Here is a 20,878-nt window from a genome sequence, read left to right as displayed (position 1 = left end):
GAGCGTAATCCGTAAATGCACAACGTGGTCATCCATTTTTGTGTAATTCCCCATTCATACGACCCGATGCATGTCATGATTTCTTATTTTTGTGAAAAGACGAGCTAGGAATACTTTCAGTTAAGAATTCATTTGGTGAAATACAGTTAATCATCCTTAACTCAAGGTTGGCGGAATCATGTTATACAAAAATATGTATTGTACTTGAATATTACAAAATCCGTAGGAAACGAAGAAATTATTCCAGTTAACGAGATTCCACTGTATTTTTCCAATGAACTACCCTCCGAGACCTGCAGATGAGAGCAAAATGTAGAAGCAGTCATTGTAGAATGTAATACTGTGAACCAACTTCCTTTAGCGTGCGATTAACTTTCATCTAACGAAAGTTTATCTCTGCAAATGTGCTTACATATATCTAACTTACAGTGATAAGTAATTTTCAATATTTTTTTAATCGTAATTTCATTACTTTTCTTAATCCGCAAAAGTACATCTTCGTGAACTTGTTTTGGCATAGAAATCGTGATATTCAGTAGCCGGAAAGGAAGCTGGTTTATTATATTTAAATCTGTCTTTATATTATATTACTCTAAGTTACAACTATGAGTTAGAAACTTAGTATATGGCGAATTGTATTTTCAAAATTGCTAGAATATTTTAATTTTAATTTCATGTTTTACAATTATATTTATAACATTTTAAAGGAACCAGCTAACATTGATTCTATATCATCCGTTTCTTTTGTGGTTTCTGCTCTAAAACTCCTAAATTTCATAACTTGATCAAATGTTTGCTAGTGGTTACACGTAGCATAATGTTCACATAACTGTTAACTTGTTAGATAGAAGTCCAATATCTGCAAGATAAATCTTTGTCTGATCACTGGCAATATCAATTTTGAAAGTTCAGTTTTAAAAATTTTAAAATAATTTGTCTCACAATCAAGAAATAAATTGACGATGTTGATATTTAATTGCACTAGTTAATAAATTACCTAAATTACAGCTAACAACTGAAGAATTAAAGAAACAGTTACAACGAAGATGTATTTGAAGTTACTTTTTTTTTGCATTCACATTTAAATGTAGCTTTTAAGTTATATCACTGTACTTTTTCCTTCCAAGATTTATTCAAACAATACTTTCTCATAACATCCTCAAAATATATATACGTTTTGCCATTTCAGCGTTTCAAAATGCTAATAAAGGCAATACATTCAAGAAGAGTTGTAGCATTTTGTACACATGTGTTTTATTTTTCTTCCATTACACTCTTCACTTTTCCATCCATACAAATGTACATCTTACAAGAAATGGTAAAACTTTTAACATTTACGTGTATAAATGCAAAAAATTATGTACATTAAAATTCAAAATGAAGCCATGATTTTATCAAACAGTAAAATACCTGCATCAATTTACAGAATTTGTGAACATAGTTGTATGAACATGAACAATATTCTGTCAGTAAAATTTCTGCTGTGAAATTTGAGAACTACGAAGCAGCAATGACAATTATGCTATCTAAGAATAAATGACAATGAATGACAGGGTTTGAAGACTAGACACTATAACAACATTTCAGAATGGTCTTCGACCAGGTGGAGGAGGCGCCTGTCTAGGTGCGGCACCTGGCATTGCCATCGGCTGACCATGCTGGCCATGCTGTCCAAACTGTGGCCTCTGCTGAGGTGGTGGTGCTCCAGGGGGATGACTCATTCCTCCAACCATACCACTGAATGATTCGCGAGTCAATAAACCCGGCTGTTGGTGCTGCTGAGTGTGCTCAGGGCGCGACAGCAATGGGGCACGCTGTGTCATTGGCGGTGCCTGGGGAGTCGAGATAGTTTTCAGCAAGTTAGGCCCGCTCTGAATGAGGTTGTCTAAAGCTTTCTGAACACTGGGACTATCAAAGTTGATAAGCGATGACATGCCTGGCTGTCCACCTTGAGGTGGTTGACCATTGCCCATATGTTGTCCCGGATGACCAGGACGTGGTGGAGCCTTAGTAATCGCTCCAGCCTGGCCAGCATCACCAGGACCATTAAGAATACTGAGTATTTTGGCCTGGAGCTCTTGCTGCTCCCTCTGGGATGCAGACTCTTCCTTCCTCTGTTCTCCAAAGCCTGCTCGACCTACAAAACAAAAAGGAAACATCAATTCTAGAATAGTCATGAACCTTGTAAAGATGAGGTCTTATGGACAGCTGATGATCAATAGAGAATACCATCATTTCTAATCTCACCAAAAAATGATCATTGATGTGATCTTTTTTAAAGGTAAGATATATACCAAAATTGCTGTGAGACTTTTGTGCACCAGAAACTTAGATTTATTTTGAAATTCAGAGCAAAAATTGAATTGCTGGACCCAAGAGTAATACAAACCTTCATCAATAGGGGGTACATGACGACCTTCTGCTAACATTTGCTTTTCTCGTCTGTCTTTGAGATAAGTAATTACTTTATCTAACTCTTCAACTGTCAACTGTCTACTGTCAGCCAAAAGGTTCAACAGATATAATAAATCTGAGCTAGGGGGTACAAAGGGGGCTGAGCTTCTTGCAGCAGGGGCAGCAGGGGCTGGGGCAACAGGAGCAGGTGCTGCAGAGGCAGCAGGCAAAGCCGCGGCAGCCTTCTCTCTGGTCGTTTTGGTGTACTGATCAAAACTCCGATTGATCAATGATATGGCGTCATCGACTGGCATATTTCTGTGTTCTATTTAAAAATCAAAGACACATTCAGAGGATTAAACACACTGCAATAATTTTATTTAACATAAATACAATGTTTATTCAGCAAAACCCAAAAAATAAAATTATCTAATAAATTTACTGTTAGTTGTTTCATTTCTCGATATAATCCATGATGTTTTAACAGAAATTCAGGTTTACCTTACGCTGGTCACAATACCTTCTTCTATGAACTGATTTTAAAACATCTCTCGAGAGTATTTAACTCTTTTTTTACATCAGTACTTCCGTATTTGATTTTCAGAAGCAAGAGTTCGTAACAAAGTGTACAACTTACAGGCGTGTTCACTGACGATCGTTAACTTGATTTATACACTGCAATGTCTTCGGAGAATTTAAGATTTTACGACAATGAACCTATGTCTGGCTTTTGAATGAAAAAAATTCGACTTTTTCAAAAAGATTAGTAGACTGGTATGCAACAGTGAACAATGTTCATCTTGATTATCGTGATTATGGAATTTTAGTTGTTTTTTGTAACATTTCACAATCATAAATAAAGCAACACAATGTTATGGAAACATGATAAATTTTTCTACATGCCTTCTTTCATTATTTTCTCCCTGAATATTTTTTAGCACAATTTAACACAACAGAATAACTTCGGCAGACAAAATATAACTGTCTCAATAGAATCATTTATTATTTGAAAGAAATTTTGTAGCTTTTGTTTCAGTCTTTCTGGAAGTTGTTGGAACTCGTGGAATGTTGATAACTTGATCATGAAGATTTTCCTGAAAGTGTTCTGCAGGCATACAGCAAATGCTGATGAAGGACGGAGAAAAAACAAAATGTCGCGAAAAAAGGTATTTTTACAATCTCAAAATCGTAGTCATTTAGTGTTGGTGATATGTTGACAGAATTTAGGGTTTAGAGGGAAGAATCTTCTTTTAAGAGAAAGGTTCATAATTTTTGCCGGTTGTTTCGTATTTGTGAACCTTTTATCAAGTTTAATGTTGATAAATCTGATTATGTTTAGCGATCTTGAATTGCACAGTGAATTTTTATGTAACAAATTTGTAAGCAACATTTATGAAAGGAGTAGTAAAAATCAACGCATCATCACAGAAAAAATTGTGAAAACGGCATATTTGTTTATGTTTACACATTTTTATCACATAATTATGTTGGTTGTAATGTCCATATATTACATGTTCCTATAAATTTAAAGTCTTCGTATCTAGATTTAACAGCTTAAGTTGATTACGGCATCAGTTTTATTAAGACTGTTTGTAATGAAAATTTGAATACTTCGGACAAGTATTGAAGTTCAAACTTTCAGAGAGTACATAAGCAGAATATCAACTTGGATCACAACACAAATAGTTCAATAAGTTATGTCCGGTTATGAAATAAAATGTGGCAAAAAATCCATCTGATCATTAACACGAGACATAACATTCATTTTAATAGCATCAAATATAATACCATTGCATGAACAAATATTTTGATATCTAAGATAGGAATCAAATGTTTAATTTGAATCCATATATAGGATTATAAATGATAATTCTGTCCTGAAACCAAAAACGACATTTCTAACTAACAACTTAAAATCTAAAAATATCTTAAAAGGAGACGAGATAGAATTAAGCGTGATAGATGAAAGTCGGTGCATGCCCTTTTGTGGATATTAATATACATTCTAGTGATGAACATTTACTTATTCTTATTTTGAAAAGTGTTGAAATATGTATAGCCATAGACTAAATCATAGAAGGAGAGAAAAAGAAATTAATTAAATGAGACAACCTTAACCATAAAAACCAACTAACACTTACCTTGCGGCGTCCCGTGGAGTATGTTAAGGGTTAAAGACTGGTGCAACTCATTTTGGCTGTTTACTACAATGGCAAACAAAACATTACGTTTTGTAGCGTCCTCTATCATTTGCTGAATTGTCCTGTCCTCTCCTATCACCACAGTTTTGGCAAACAAGGAAATTCCCTTCAATTTCCTCTCCAAAAGCTCTGCGTATCTCCTTAAACCAAGTAAAAACAACCAATATACTTCTTTTTTTTTTAAGAATGGGTCAATCATATGATATTGGCAAGAGTGAATGGGTCCTAAGTTCACTAAGCTTTTAACTTGGTAAAGGCACTAAATGTTAGGTAATGTTTCAAGTAAACTGAGTTACATTTGTTAAAATTATTGCCCAGAAACTGCAAAAAACTAACTTGTCAGCTAAATAATAACCACTGAAGTTGGACATTTACCTGGGGTAAATCTCAATAAGGCACAATATAAAAGTTTTTCTAGTTGGAGGATTCCATTGAAAACAATATCATACATTTGTTTTAATGGAGACTTACTTGAGCTGTGAGTTAAGTATGATAACCTCGCAGTCCACAGGAAGGGGTCGTTTTGGTGGTGGAGGTGGCTCATACGGAGACGGGTAGGGATCTCTAAAGTATGGATCCCTGTACGGGTCAGCATACGGATCTCTTCTTGGTCTGCAGTAAAAAGGGTCACTTCAATATAGATGCCACAATTTTAAAAATAGTTAAATGATACGCAAATCTGGGGAGTATGACCTCAAAACGTCACCAACTCACTTTGATTAAATAAGATTTAAGTGTAGCTTAGTAGATTGAGTAAGCAGTTAGAAATAAAAATATCAAACTTGTGTAGCAAAAAGCACTGACTTTAAAATAATCACTGAAGACTTAACAAATAATATCAGAAGGGGACTGACTACATCTGATACAAAAGCACCAGTGTAGCTAATTATCCTTCTTTTTTACTCTTTGCACAAATCTACAACCCTCTGATCATACAAAAACAAAGGATATCTAATATTTGTGCCAACTTTCAATAATTCGTCCACACTATTGCTGTTGAAAAGTTCCAATCACAGACAAAACACATGAAATTGTCGTCTTTTTTGTATGCAATATTTCTTGAGTGCAATATGTTTTCTTGATACCAATATCAGTATGCAATCATTTTCCTTCATATTTCTATGACACTTACGCCCTGTAGGGATCGTCTCTGTATCTGTCATAATAGGGATCATCGGGTGGTGGTGGGCGTCTGTAGGGGTCACGGTCGTAGTAGGGGTCATCTCTTCTGGCAGGAGGGAGAGGCAACCCAGGATCCCTGTAGGGGTCTCTGTATCTGTCCTCATAAGGGTCACCTCTCAATGGTGATCGCTCTCTCTCTGGAGGGAGGGCTCTGCCACCAGTGGGTGGGGGGTAGCTGTCAATATACAGAATCTCACATCAGTACAAAGATTACTTTACTCATCAAAATAAATCTCAATTTTAAGTTCAATCTTTATTGCAACCATATAGCTTTTTATTTTCGCAGGTCAAATAATTTCAACCTAAAATGTAATGCTTATTTCTTGGTTTTTGAGAAATAATTCATTAAAAGTATCATCTCTGCAAAATTAAGCAGCTACGGAATACCGATGTAGCCATTTACCATCAGAACACAATGTAAGTGTGCTACTAGGGAATTTACTACTTGCACAAATTTCTATCCAAAATAATGTTTTCAGGATTTCCCCTGTATCTCAAACAATGGACTTTGTTACAGAGAGAGACACCATAGAGGGGAGTGCAAAAGATACAGAATTTAAAATTAAAAAAGCAAGAAGAAAATGGGCATTAACGGTCATCTGACTATTAGTACAATACAACAATAGTCGTTTAAAGATTTTAGCCTATTTGACCCGTGACCTTATTTGAAGGTCAAGGTAATTCATTTGAACAAACTTGGTAGCCCTTCATCCCAGCATGCTACATGCCCAATATCAGTACCCTGGGCCTTCTGGTTCTTGAGAAGAAGTCATTTAAAGACTTTAGCCTATTTGACCCCGGTACCTTGAATGAAGATCAAGGTCATTCATTTGAACAAACTTGGTAGCCATTCATCCCAGCATGTCACAGGCCCAATATCAGTACCCTGGGCCTTCTGGTTCTTGAAAAGAAGTCGTTTAAAGATTTTAGCCTATTTGACCCTCGTGACCTTGAATGAAGGTCAAGGTCATCTATTTGAACAAACTTGGTAGCCCTTCATCCCAGCATGCCACAGGCCTAATATCAGGTCTCCAGTAGGGCTGCAACGATACACCAGTACTCCGATACGATACGTATCACGATACATGCCTCTCGATACGATTATTTTCGATACGATACGTTTGTTTTCTGTCATCTTGCATTTCCAACAGTTCTTTTTTATATACAAGGTGTATCTGGATTTTAAAATATACAGCTAATGCATTAAAAGAAAAGAAAAAAAAAAGGTAAGTACCTGTAGCCAATTAAACTAACAAATAAAAATAAAACTATAGTTCATATATTTGTATAGCTTGACATATTTTTAAAACAATAATGAACTTATTTAAATTGATTGAACATGGTTCAAAATTGTAAATAATTATCATTATATTATGGACTTATTCTCATGACAACTAGGTCAAAAGTACTAATAAAATTAAGTTTAAGAACAAAAAAAATGTCTGTATTTATAAAACTTCACTACAAAAATATATTTGTTTATTGTGATTGCTATCATTTATATATGAATATGATTAATGAAATTTAATGTAAATCCGGATTTGTAATACCTATCCGTCTCCTTTATTACAATTACCAAATGCCAATATGGCGGCCATTACGATGCAAACTTTATGACTATCTTCAGACAGTATAGTCCTATTAAGCACTGAAAACGTGAGTAAATCATTAACTATTGTGAAAAGTCTTTGCTTTTAATGTGATGCTTACCAGCTGTAGTTATAACATTTATTGTAAAGCCGGTAGGTTGTTTCCAAGTCAGCCTCGGCAGGCCGACTTCAGCTGTAGGCCTAATCAACAGACACGTGAACAGTGACACCAACTCTCTACCAGGCTTAATAGGCACAGACTGCTAATTACCAAAACAGATGGGGTGATGGTCAGAGAGGGTTTACACCACTTTTAGGTCTGATCCCAGTGTCTGATAATCTAGATATGGTTAAGATATATTGCTTCAAGTGTGAGTCTAAACACTGCAGATACTGCATCGTATCGTACCGAAACGGCAAGGCTGTATCGTAAAATCGTATCGACATACAAATATCGCGATTCAATGTGTATCGCGATGAATCGTTTCAGCCCTATCGATGACCAGGCCTCTTAGTTATTCACAAGAAGTTTTTTAAAGGATTTTAGCCTATTTGACCCCTGTGACCTTGAATGAAGGTCAAGGTCATTTATTTGAACAAACTTGGTAGCCCTTCATCCCAGCATGCCACAGGCCTAATATCAGGTCTCTAGGCCTCTTAGTTATTCACAAGAAGTTTTTTTAAAGGATTTTAGCCTATTTGACCCCTGTGACCTTGAATGAAGGTCAAGGTCATTTATTTGAACAAACTTGGTAGCCATTCATCCCAGCATGTCACAGGCCTAATATCAGTACCCTGGGCCTTCTGGTTCTTGAGAAGAAGTCGTTTAAAGATTTTAGCCTATTTGACCCTCGTGACCTTGAATCAAGGTCAAGGTCATCTATTTGAACAAACTTGGCAGCCCTTCATCCCAGCATGTCACAGGCCTAATATCAGGTCTCTAGGCCTCTTAGTTATTCACAAGAAGTTTTTTTTAAAGGATTTTAGCCTATTTGACCCCTGTGACCTTGAATGAAGGTCAAGGTCATTTATTTGAACAAACTTGGTAGCCCTTCATCCCAGCATACTACAGGCCTAATATCAGTACCCGGGGCCTTCTGGTTCTTGAGAAGAAGTCGTTTAAAGATTTTAGCCTTTTTGACCCCTGTGACCTTGAATGAAGGTCAAGGTCATTTATTTGAACAAACTTGGTAGCCCTCCATCCCAGCAACCTACAGGCCAAATATGAGTACCCTGGGCCTTCCGGTTATTGAGAAGAAGTCGTTTGAATGAAAAGTTTACGGACGGCGGACGGCGGACGGCGACGACGGACGGTGCATGATGACAATAGGTCATCCTGACCCTTTGGGTCAGAATTTAAAATTAAAAAAGCAAGAAGAAAATCAACACAAAACAAAATATATTTGAACAGGCAAAACAGCAGACATTGTAGCCGAAAATATAACTAATACCACAACGTCAAAACCAAATGCAAAAAATATCACTTAAATCATGTACATAACAAAATGAAAATGCAGTATGTTAGTATTGCTTTCTTACAATATTTTGTGTTCCATTTCCATGTAACAAGTAATATTTTAATTTCACGACAGTTCAAAATAAACAAATGACGATAACAGGAAACAAGATGCCGCAGAGCATGGCAATAACACAAGTGCCCCAAAGGATTATGTATTTTGATGTAAGTAGGACCTATGTATGTTTCACGGTAGCCCATTCATCTTGGTGTTGTCTTAGATCAGATTTTGATATGTTAACAATATTAACATAGAAGACATCGAAATGAAATGTGCCCAATAGCAAAAGGCACAACTAGGACACTAATATATACAGAAAGTTTCAAGGAGCTACAGTTTTGGAGTAAAAGTAACAGAACTTTTGTGCAGTTGTTGTGTGCTAATTGATTTCATCTAAACATGCTTATGTAAGTATAATTATTTGAACTCATTTATTTAGCATCCAAAGTTTGTTTTGAACTTAAATACCTTCTCATATATCACTGCATTGAAAATTTAATTTTATATAATAGGAGAATAATAGTGAAGCAAGAACATCAATATTGATTGTTAAATATATTCGACATTTGACAACGTTTGACAACGGGGAAGAAGGAGGGCAAAATTTGTTGGCTTTAGTCAACAATGGTATAGAAATTTAAAAAGAGTGAATATAAATTATTTTATTTTGCTTCTTTTTCTATACATTGAATTACAACAAGAGGCCCAGAGGGCCTGTATCGCTCACCTGGTTTGTAATGCCAAGTTATGTTCTGAATACAGGTTCATTGTTTCTTTTCTAAAGGAATTTTAATATTTACCTCTATTTCCCCTATCAGGCCCCGCCCCTCCTACCCTGGGGCGGGGGGTCAGAGCCAAAATTTATACAAACTCTATTCCTCTTCCCTCAAGGATGTTTCTGGCCAAATTTAAACTCTATTCCCCTTCCCTCAAGGATGTTTCTGGCAAAATTTGAGAAATTATCTAGAACCATATGACTAGTAGCGATTTAAGAGATTAACCTCTAATTCCCCTATTGGGCCGCACCCCTCCTGCCCCTGGGGGGTCAGAGCCAAAATTTATACACACTCTGTTCTTCTTACCCTAAGAATGTTTCTGGCCAAATTTGGTTAGAATCCATGCAGAACTCTATGACTAGTAGCGATTTAAAGGATTAACCTCTATTTCCCCTATTGGGCCCCGCCCCTCCTGCCCCCGGGGGGTCAGAGCCAAAATTTATACAAACTCTGTTCCCCTTTCCCCAAGGATGTTTCGGGCCAGGTGAGCTAAAAGAGAACAAGAAATAAATAAACATGAAACCAAGCTTAAAACTTCTATTACTCCATGTCCTAAAATTGCATCTGTTGTAGATTTATTTGTGTATGAACAGATTTTAGACCCACTAACAACAAAAACACATCAACAGTATAAACAAGCTATAGGAGCAATGGGAAACCATGCAGCTACTTAACAATTTGATTTTAACATTTTTTCTTTTTTAAAAATTTTGTTTTTACTTCTATAAGCTTGAGAAATAGTCAACAATTAAACAAGGACACATTTATATAAAGACAACAATAATTCAATAAGCCTTGTCTAATAACAAACGTTCTATTTTCAACGCTGTTTATACTACGTTTCTCAACATATGGGCTAAGATCAAGGTATAGCTCATGAACACATACACTAAAAGCTGTTCTAGAAAAGACCGTTTATGGCATCCTTATAAGCTTGATGTATGCAGTTCTGTTAGATATCATTCATACCATTGTGACAGTGCTATAAATGCTATAAATGACTTATCTTTTAACTAATCAGAAAGGAACTGACACAGAAAACCTGCTTTAAATGACTTATCTTTTAACTAATCAGAAAGGAACTGACACAGAAAACCTGCTTTAAATGACTTATCTTTTAACTAATCAGAAAGGAACTGACACAGAAAACCTGCTTTAAATGACTTATCTTTTAACTAATCAGAAAGGAACTGACACAGAAAACCTGCTTTAAATGACTATACTTATCTTTTAAACTAATCAGAAAGGAACTGACACTGAAAACCAGCTTCAAATGACTTATCTTTTAACTAATCAGAAAGGAACTGACACTGAAAACCTTCAAATGCTTCAAAATAAAAAGACTTAATCTTTTAACTAATCAGAAAGGAACTGACACAGAAAACCTGCTTAAATGACTTATCTTTTAACTAATCAGAAAGGAAAGGACTGACACTGAAAACCTGCTTTAAATGACTTATCTTTTAACTAATCAGAAAGGAACTGACACAGAAAACCTGCTTTAAATGACTTATCTTTTAACTAATCAGAAAGGAACTGACACAGAAAACCTGCTTCAAATGACTTATCTTTTAACTATCAGAAAGGAACTGAAACACTGAACTAACAGAATTTTACTGAAGAACTGACACGAAACGAAAACCTGCTTTAAAAGTTATCTTTTAACTAATCAGAAAGGAACTGACACTGAAAACCTAACAACATGCACTTGGGAGTACTAGAAAGCCACTACACATTCAAACAATTTGCCTGGAGTTACCTTTCCTTATCAGATGGATCTACAGCACCAAGTCTTGACGGATTCAACCGCCCATCTCTCCCAAGTAAAGGAGAAGGTAATCTGGCAAGGAAAGGTACAACAGGACTAGGTCACCATGGGAATCGTAGAAACACCATCGCTAGATTCTCTAAACTTTAATGGCCTATCATCATTTTCTAAAGTATTTAACTTCATAATGTTCTTTCCTGTGTGTTGTACTTGTATGTGGTGAGTATATATGTATATGTTTTGGAAAGTATGGTCCTATATGTCATATGTATTTGTTATGGTACAAAAAAACCTCAATTGTCTACACTCTACAATAGTTCTAAACTAGAATAAGGAGAACATGGAAAGTCATGGATCAACTATGATGTGGTAGTCACAATAATCAATGGCACAGCCCTTGATATTAACACTCCAAGCCAAGCCCCATAGACATTCAGTTAACTTTAATGTACATTCTAGAATTGTTTCCTTACATGCCAGCACCCACATATTAGAGCAGTGAAAATGGACATTGGGGCCTCTACACAACTTTTATATAACAATGTACAACCCAGAAGTTTGAAACTGACATGTGTGACAGTGTGTGTTATATCATTGTATGTTACCAGTTTGATGAGCGGATTACTCACCCTCTGTCACGGTCGCGGTCGCGGTCGCGGTCCCGGTCCCGATCATAGCCAGGAGGGGGTGGGGATCTGCCTCCTGGTGGCTTGGGTGGGCCAGATCTTCTACCGGTCAATGCCATTTTCACATCTAAAAATTAAACAGATATAATTCAAATACGTTTTTATTATTTCATATTCATTTATCTTTCTTTTTAAAGGTAGGTTTTGCACAACCAAATAAATATTTTTTGTGATATCCGATAAATGGAAGAAAAGATGAAAAACATAACAAAAATACCCCAATTTAATTTCTTTATACGTTTGAGATTGAACAAATGTGTCTTGGATACAAATTTGAAGGAAATCCTTGAATTATTACGGTGTCCGTCAGACAAAATAGTATGCAAATGTAGCTGCGATGGATTGTGTAGTCGAAGTTTCGCGCATGTGCATTGTTACGAAATAAAAGTAAACAGAATGGCTGAACAAAAGTGTGCGAGATAAAAAAATATATATCTGAATCGGCAACAAAGTGGAGGAAATTATAATGGAATTGGTAACACCCTAGGATATTTATAGGGAATTAAATTCAGAGATGGCATGTAGCGATAGAAGAAACAGAAGCCAAAACTCAAGCGGAACTTGCCAGGATCTGTTGGGACTCGTGTAACGGCGTTGCACGTGGCGAGTTAAATTTCAACACATATGCCTGCGCACATACAGCCGCAGACTAACTACATGTATGTTTGATGTACTAAGCTAGCGAGCGTATGTAACATGAAGTGTTATAGATTATATGATATATGTATAAACAGTCCATCGTACTTCAATTTATTCTTGGTTTTTTAACTAAACATGCCGTGGCAGACTGTCACTGCCATCTGACTTTTTGTTGCACGCTTCCGTTTGTTGCTGCGGCCTCGTTTTGGAAAAAAATATGTCATGTTCTATGTAAAGCTTGACTTCGCTTTATTTTTAGAGGAGTATTTTCCTGGTCAAGCTAGGCAACTGACCACCCATATTGTTCGCTGTATGCATTGAAAATGATCTGAAGATTTTATCTATGTACAGGATAAATTTCAATTTCGCAGTCTTTATATTTCATTGGGCGAAACCTACCTTCAATAATTTAATGCCAAAATTTGAATTATATTAAACCAGATTTTGTTGAAATACAATAGGTTTTTGAAATAATACCGTAAATGTACTTATCTTAGCAGTCAAATTAAGTGCAAATGCGAAAAACTTTGATGCCAGCTGTAAATTATGATCTATTAGCACAGATATAAATTAGTGCAATTGGGTGGTTCAATACCAGAACTATCTTTTATTTTTATTTTTTATAAAACATTTAGCTCTGTACCATGAATTGGCACTTCAAAGCACTAAAACAAAACGATCTCTAAAATCAGTATGATTACAGCATGAATAAGGAGACTCCAATATCACATAGATTACCTAAGTCTTCTCCATTAACCACTTAACTGTAGTTCTGATGTTGTTTCTGCATTTACTACCAGATAAACATGTATTTAATTTTGACTCTAATTACCGATTTTTTTCCCTTTCAGCAGTCCTCCGTTCTCAACCTCTACTGCCCTCAGTCCGTCCTCCTCTTTCTCAAACTGGACAAACCCAAATCCTCGCTCGTGAATGGATATACCTACAAACATAAGAGAGATCATTATATCTGTGCTAATAAGATTTTTATTTAATCATAAAAGCAGAGCTAATAAATAATCCTGAAGCAGACTTAAACATTATTTCCAGTTAATTTCTGCTATATGTAGTGTATGTACCAGTCCAGGTATTCACAAATACATACCGAATAATGCAAATTTATTTTTTAGAATGTAACATCATCAAATTTTTTTGAAAACAATGCAAACCATCCAAAACAAAATTTAACTTCATGATAAAATATCAAGAAAATTAAATAAATGTTTTGTTTGTTTGAAATTTTCATTTCTTTAAGCATATTGATAATTTTAATGTACATGTTCAGTATTGTATACATGTATACCATATACATGTATGCATATTAAGATTTACATGCCTAACATTTATCCATATCTGTAATGTTTGTGATAAGCATATTGTCCTACATGAGGCCTTATTTGTATATATACCATTCCTGACATGAACAGGTATCAAATCAAGGACAGCTATTTTAACTATAACTTGATCCTAGGAATCATGATTTTATCGAAAACAAATCAAGACAAATTAGTACTACTTTGTCAAAGATCCTATAATGAATATATAATATTAGATCTGCTACATGTATCTTAATTTTGAGCAATCATCATATAAAAAAGAATAAGTCTATTGTTTTTGTTTGATTATCAGTTTTACTCTTGTTTCAAGTATATCAGTCATTAATTCAAAGGTGTGTACGCCTTTTCTATGCTCTGAAATTAAACTGCAACAGAGCTTTTTCATCATGAATCTGCATATTTCGTTTTTTTATCATGAATTCAGAAACACGCAGTAAAGTTCCATACAATACCTATCTCATCTGACAGCATATTTAAGCACTTATTCAAAGGCTTCATACAGAAGTCACGGTAAATAGAACGGAAAAAAAAATATCTCGATAAAATGTTTCAACTCCGGTGTTTAACTGCAAATATCGCGTTTGGTTTTTTTTTAAATGCTGATAAGGTCATAAACTTATTTAAAAACATTCAAATTAAGCACAACAATTCATTCAGCATACATACATGAAACTTTAGACTGTATCAACAATACATCTTTGTTTCTATTAACTTTCAAAACAATAAATATCCTGCTAAATAAAACTCATCACTTTTATTGAATTTGTTTATAATTTTTTGATGACAGATTATCAAGAATATTTCTAAATTGTATGATATAGGTTTTCTACCATAATGTTATGACAATTGAAGTTAAGAGATCTATGATATAAACATACATACACCACACATACAACTCAAGAAAACACAAACACTTCTTAGTCACAAAATGTTTTATTTGAGTTCAGTTGAAAGATGGAGGAAGTGATAGGTAACAGGAGCATGTAATCTAGAATAGAAACACAGGTGTTATATTATAGGTCAAATGGCTTTCACCTAAATAAAATGACCTTGGTTTTCTGTAATAGATCATTATCTATAGTTTCACTAGCACAAATGGCACAAATATTATACATAACCTATTTTCAAATATTTCATTTTTATCTTTAATGTTAATAACATATAATTTGTCATTTGCAACCAGACAACATTTCATGTTATTAAATTTCAATAATAAATTTTGCATTTTAATATCGGTTTGCGCGACATCATCAATCATAGCAGTGCAAGACAACAAGGTCAGAATAAAGAGGCAATAATTTCTTCAATTCATCGCTAATTCCAACAAAAATCCAATATTCATATTTTTCAATTCAAAGTTAAGTAATGCAATGTACATAGGTTAAATCTTTACGACATTTAACATTTTACTAGGTTCTGTAACACCGATTTAGTCAGACTCGGACTATCATTCGCGAGGTTTAAACCCGTTAGGATTCCGAGCAGTCTGTGTTGGAGATGTTTCAATGAGATTAAGCAATGTAAAACTTTAATTTCACTGTTACACATTTTACTTAAAAGTCATTACTGGTATACATTACCGCATCTTGCATTTCAATGACTCACTTAATTTGAGCAGGATTTATGTTGGTGAACAGTATTTAAATCGTGAAATCGGTAGTGCCATAACTTTTTATGGTGCTGTTAAAAAAACTTGCTGAGTTGTTTAGTGACATTGTTATATTTCTTGTCAAAGTGACTCTATATTGGTTTTTTCTTATATATCGCAGGCTCTAAGTCATAGTTAAATTTATTGTAACAACTAACTTTTTATTATAGAAAAGTTTAGCTGCAAAGCCAAATGTATAGATACATTCTGTTAATTTTTTAACATGTAAAGTGTTTCACATATGATAATAAGTTCATAATATATCCAGCAATACAATTTCCAAAAGGCATATCAATTGCACATTATAGTATTTATAATATGTTAATACATTTCATAAAGACATAAAAAATATACATCGGTCACAACTTAAGCTTAATAGAAGATTCACATATAATTGAGTGCCAACATCTGATAACTATTTTTTTTCCATTATATTTATATATATTCTTCACATTTTTAAGAAAAATAGAAGATTTATGTGTGAAGTGAAATGAACTTTTTAAGAAAATTGTGTTAAGTGATTCCAACTATAAGGGGCATAATAGCTTCTAGTCATATAATTGCAGAATTCAGTTTGAGAAATATACATATTAAGGCATGCAGAGTTAAATTTGAAAATCCGTTAAGAACAGAAATAATGCCAATGGGGAATAGAAGTTCAACTTTCTAGTATGCTTTTATGTAGTAATGAGAAGAGCATAAAAAGCGTTTATTTGATATTCTGTATTGAAATAAAGAAGAATATAGCCTACCTAGAATCTTTCCATATTTGGAAAAGATTTCTTCCATTTCAGGCTTCGTAATTTTGTCATACGGCAAATTTCCGATAAAAACTCGTGATTTCTTCAGGTCCGGATCATTCACGTTGGTCTCATTTGTTGGACTTCTTATGATGTCATAACGGGGAAATCGAGGAGGTGTAGGGGATCTCGACGAGGAAGACGATGGGGAGACTGACACTAGTCTGTCATGACTATCTCTTTTGAAGACACGTCGTTTGCTCTTGGGAATATTTCTCTTTAGCACTGGCTTAGGACTCCTGCTGCGATGACTTTTTGAATGCCGACTTCTCCTGTATGGACTGCGGCTGCGAGTCCTTCGAGAACTTCCCCTTGAACTCCGTGATCTTTCCCGGTCTCTGCTCTGACTACGATTTTTTGGAAGAATACGACCAAACTGGTCGACTTTAGGACTACGACTACGGGACCTGGACCTTGATCCCATTTTATTTTACAAAGACTCTGAAACAGACTACAGCTGAAACACACAACATCATCATATTAGAATATTGTAACATATATACACTAATGCAAAATTATGAAAACGTCTCATAATGGCAATGAAGATGATTATATGATTCGAATAATGTTAAATATCAAGCTTGTAGGTGGAGTATTGATAATTCTAAAAAAAAATGTTTGTGACAGGTCTTTTTCTTTTTGGAAAAATAGTCTTATTTTGGATCAAAAATTGTCAAAGGCAACTTTGAGCTTTGGTAATATTATTTTAAAGTGAACAGTTGGGCAAGGATGGCTAAAGTCGGTAAAAATGGTGTGAATGTATCCAGTATAATTTCTTATGAAATAGAAAAATAAAATCTCTCGTCAGAATCTATCTGCGTACGAAGAAATTAATTTAAAGTATAGGAATCCTAAAACGTCCTCCCGGCTGACTATGTCTGTGGTTACATTTCCACGCAGCCTCGCTTTCAATGCTTTCAACTTTTCTTTCTTTTAATGGTCAGAACTAGGAAACGTAAGTAGAACTTGACCGTCGTATTAATATATGAGAACTTTTGGAAGGCCAATGAATGTATTTAGACTGGTATTCTTTGCCCGACTATTCACTTTAATATGCTCAAATAAGACTACAAGAGGCACACAACCAGTTGCAAAATACATCCACACAAAAGTGTTGCTTCTTATTTATAGGGTTAAGTCTATAACTTAAATATCAACATATTACCAGTCAGATATCAGAAACGCCAAATAATGTAAACACTTTAAAAGATCTATTAACATAGCTTTAAACATGCAAATTTGTTTACACATTTAAAGTCAAATATTCATAGTTTACATCTATTTACTTCTGTAGTACTCATCAATGGAAAAAAAATATAGATGATGCATACCAAGTTTATTCCACATAATATTGATGCTGTGTGACTGCAAAAACATAAAAGCCAAAGAAAATTCCGAAAATTCCGCTACTCATCAAATATTTCACTCTTCAAAAGAGTCCAGCAAATCCTCGAAAATGAAAAATGCGAAAAAATATACCGAAATAATTTTGAAGTAATGACATTAAAGCAATAGAGTTTTAAAGCATTTTCTATATCATCTTAAATAACTTTAAGTTCTCAACATTTAATAACAAAACATGCTCATTAAATAACTAGTGCTACATGTTAACTTAAGAACCATTTACAAAGCATATTACAGACAAACATTTCCTTCCATATCCAACATGTTCTGGGCACATTTCCTATCAGGGGAAAAAGTTTAGAATAATTTCTTTTCAAGGCCTGAATGAATGCAAGCAGGTTAAAATTACTCGATTAACCAGTCAAAATTACAGGTTGGAAACTCAAGCAATTTTGTTACATGTTTTACAATTGGTTGTACCCTAAAACTAGAAATGTCTGGAAGTTATCCTGTTTGATTTATAGGGCGCATTATAATATATCACAGTACAACTTAACTATATTGCCTGTATTTTGGATAAATAAACGCTGGCATCTTTTTGTCATCCAGACATTTAATATCAAGGTTCATTACTCTGGTAGAGTGTTAAAATTGTTCCTGCAGCTCACATTGCATGATCATAAAAGGTCACTGAATTTGGCAGGGATCATTCTAGGTTTTGGGGGAAACTACCCTTTTTTCAAAATAGGGGGAAAATTTTGCGAAATATAAGGAAATTCGAATCTTCTTATTTATGTCCAAAATTATATTCATTTTGACAAAAAAGTTCTGTAAAACAACTAATTTTATTTTTAGATTTAGTAAAGCAAAATTTTAGGCTCAATAATGAAAAATTTGAGTTTATCATATAATATGCAGTAGCTATATGATAAATATGGAGAAATTTGAAAACAAAAGTATAAAAAATTAATGAAAAATAAGTCAAAGGGGAAATTGTATTACAAAAACAGTCATTTTTTAGCTTCAAATGGGGAATTTTTAAATCTTCAAGGGAATTTTAGGCCTGAGGGGAATTCATTCCTTGAGGGAAAATTTAGCCATAAATGGTAATAAATCAGAGCTAGATTGATCCCTGTTTGGGACATGTTTTATTTTCTTACTATTAGTATTACTAAACAAATTCTTTCTAAAGTCTCCTTTGGCATTGCCCATATTTGGCTTTGAGATTAGCATCTGCCCATGTGACGAAAGTTCAGGGTTCCCTGGCCGGGCATACCTTAAAAGTCTATAAGAGGTCGTCTTTACACCTGCTTTAGCACTCAACATAATGAGTGGGACAACTGGGTTGACACTAATCAGTACAATGTGACTGGGTGGGGTGTGCGATTTGGTATTTATGGCCACATCCATCAGTAAGATAGCACTGTAAAACAAGCATTTAAAAGTACCACTGTTACAAGGAGACACAACATGAATATACAGTAGCCTCCCAAAACATCATACAGACATTCATATCCGCAAGTTATTTCATACAGAGGAGGCCGTCCTGAAATGACCCTAGCTTTACTGGGGGGGCAACTAGATGAATTGGAGGATACTAGATTAAAACTCACTACTATCCGATGTTGTGGTTATATCACTCTTCATATAGAGTACAAATATACCAGTACTAAATGAATAGGCTGTGGTAAGGGGTACCGGTTTTACAAGACCATTTACCGATATTGACTACCGAGTGCTTTCCAATGGCCAAATCCCATTGAATATTCTTGAGTAATTGAAGTGGGAAGATGCAACTAGACAGGGTGGTATTAGCTCTACCAATATGTCAATTTTAAGATACCAATCCAGGGCTTTTTTTCAACATGATTTGGGGCCGAAAATCGGCCCCATTCCCCATGGCAAAACCACTAAATTTTTCCCAATTCAATCCTTAAATTTCCCAAAATCAAAATTTCTTGAAAACTATCCAAAAGTATTGCATGAACTTAGTTGGTTAAACTTAAGTATTTGTGAAATGGCTTCAGAAAAGTACATAAACTACATTGGAAATAAAAAAAAAACCTTCTTTGTTATGCTCTATTTTGTATTTTATAATTTTCCCCAAATCCTGGTTTTGTCGCACATTTTCCCAAATTCAAAGCCACAGGCCCCATTCCCAAAGCAGTGAGAAAAAGCCCTGCAATCTTATGTGGGAAAGGTTATGATTTACTGTCGTTTTTCCCACCTTCCTGTGATTATGAATATTTTTATTATTTTTTTTGACGCCACACTCATTGGAAGGTGGGACTTATAGATGGTAAATCATTCTTTACTCACATTGTTTAGGTATCTTGAAGCTGCCGTATTGAGCTGATAAGGTAAATTGTATTCTTGAACTGTTGATGAAATATCAAACAGTTTTTGAGGTATTTTTAATTTATAATACATTTGGATTAGCCCTTGCAAATTATTTCAGGCTCAATATCTGCTGCATTGTTTGAAAATCCTGTGACTATCAAAAGGTTAATCGGAGCTTGGAGAGTTTCCAACCTGCATTGGACCTTCTTGTTTATTATTTATTGAAATGTATCTGGGAATCGGGCGGGGCTCATTTTTAACTATGTCAGTCAGATATCCACAACAACAGATGGAGTATGGAATGGATAAGCCATCTTTATTGTTAGGGTCGTTGCTTTTCACACTTTTTTTCCACTGGAAACAGAATCCGGCGTCAGGACGGGAAAATGGCCGCTAACTGCAAAGCATGCGGCTTTTGGTACCTCCAGCAAAAATAATCGCACATGGCCCCAGAATTCCACAAACACTGCCAATGTAATTATGAAATATGGAATTATGATTTGTGTTTGAAATACACCATTAGATACTCACCTAATCCTGTAATTGGTGAAAACAATGGGACACCACGTTCACCCACTTTCGCATTATGTATTCGCAAGTTGAAGCCTCTTTCTGAAAACGACCAGCTCCTGTAACGAAGTCTCTGATTGGTTATAT

At 34.8% G+C, this 20,878-nt stretch overlaps 1 protein-coding gene across 2 annotated transcripts; it reads right to left on the bottom strand.

The window, feature by feature from the left end:
* Positions 1 to 1,235: 1,235 nt before the first annotated feature.
* On the bottom strand, positions 1,236 to 20,847 carry LOC138315306 (nuclear receptor coactivator 5-like). Of its 2 annotated transcripts, XM_069256209.1 has the most exons (10): positions 20,753 to 20,847; positions 16,490 to 16,994; positions 13,585 to 13,695; positions 12,057 to 12,180; positions 11,419 to 11,499; positions 5,728 to 5,952; positions 5,067 to 5,207; positions 4,536 to 4,735; positions 2,390 to 2,719; positions 1,236 to 2,137 (listed from the first exon to the last, which is right to left on the bottom strand). In XM_069256209.1, exons 2-10 carry the CDS (start codon positions 16,959 to 16,961, stop codon positions 1,584 to 1,586), a joined length of 2,238 nt encoding a protein of 745 aa, XP_069112310.1. In that variant the 5' UTR covers positions 16,962 to 16,994; positions 20,753 to 20,847; the 3' UTR covers positions 1,236 to 1,583. The 2 variants fall into 2 exon arrangements, with proteins under 2 accessions (XP_069112310.1, XP_069112312.1); XM_069256211.1 differs by lacking the exon at positions 11,419 to 11,499.
* Positions 20,848 to 20,878: the final 31 nt, after the last annotated feature.

Source organism: Argopecten irradians, chromosome 2, assembly GCF_041381155.1.
Source record: "Argopecten irradians isolate NY chromosome 2, Ai_NY, whole genome shotgun sequence".
In the NCBI taxonomy this organism is placed as follows: Eukaryota; Metazoa; Mollusca; class Bivalvia; order Pectinida; family Pectinidae; genus Argopecten; species Argopecten irradians.
Note: the sequence above shows the minus strand (reverse complement) of the source record. Positions and strands in the feature narration are given on the sequence as shown.

Coding starts and splice junctions, on each gene's coding strand:
- LOC138315306 (XM_069256209.1), bottom strand. CDS start 16,961: ATGGGATCAAGGTCCAGGTCCCGTAGTCGTAGTCCTAAAGTCGACCAG. Junction 12,181..13,584: donor GCTGAAAGGGAAAAAAATCG/GTAATTAGAGTC, acceptor TTTAATTTTTAG/ATGTGAAAATGGCATTGACC. Junction 2,138..2,389: donor TGTACCCCCTATTGATGAAG/GTTTGTATTACT, acceptor TTTGTTTTGTAG/GTCGAGCAGGCTTTGGAGAA.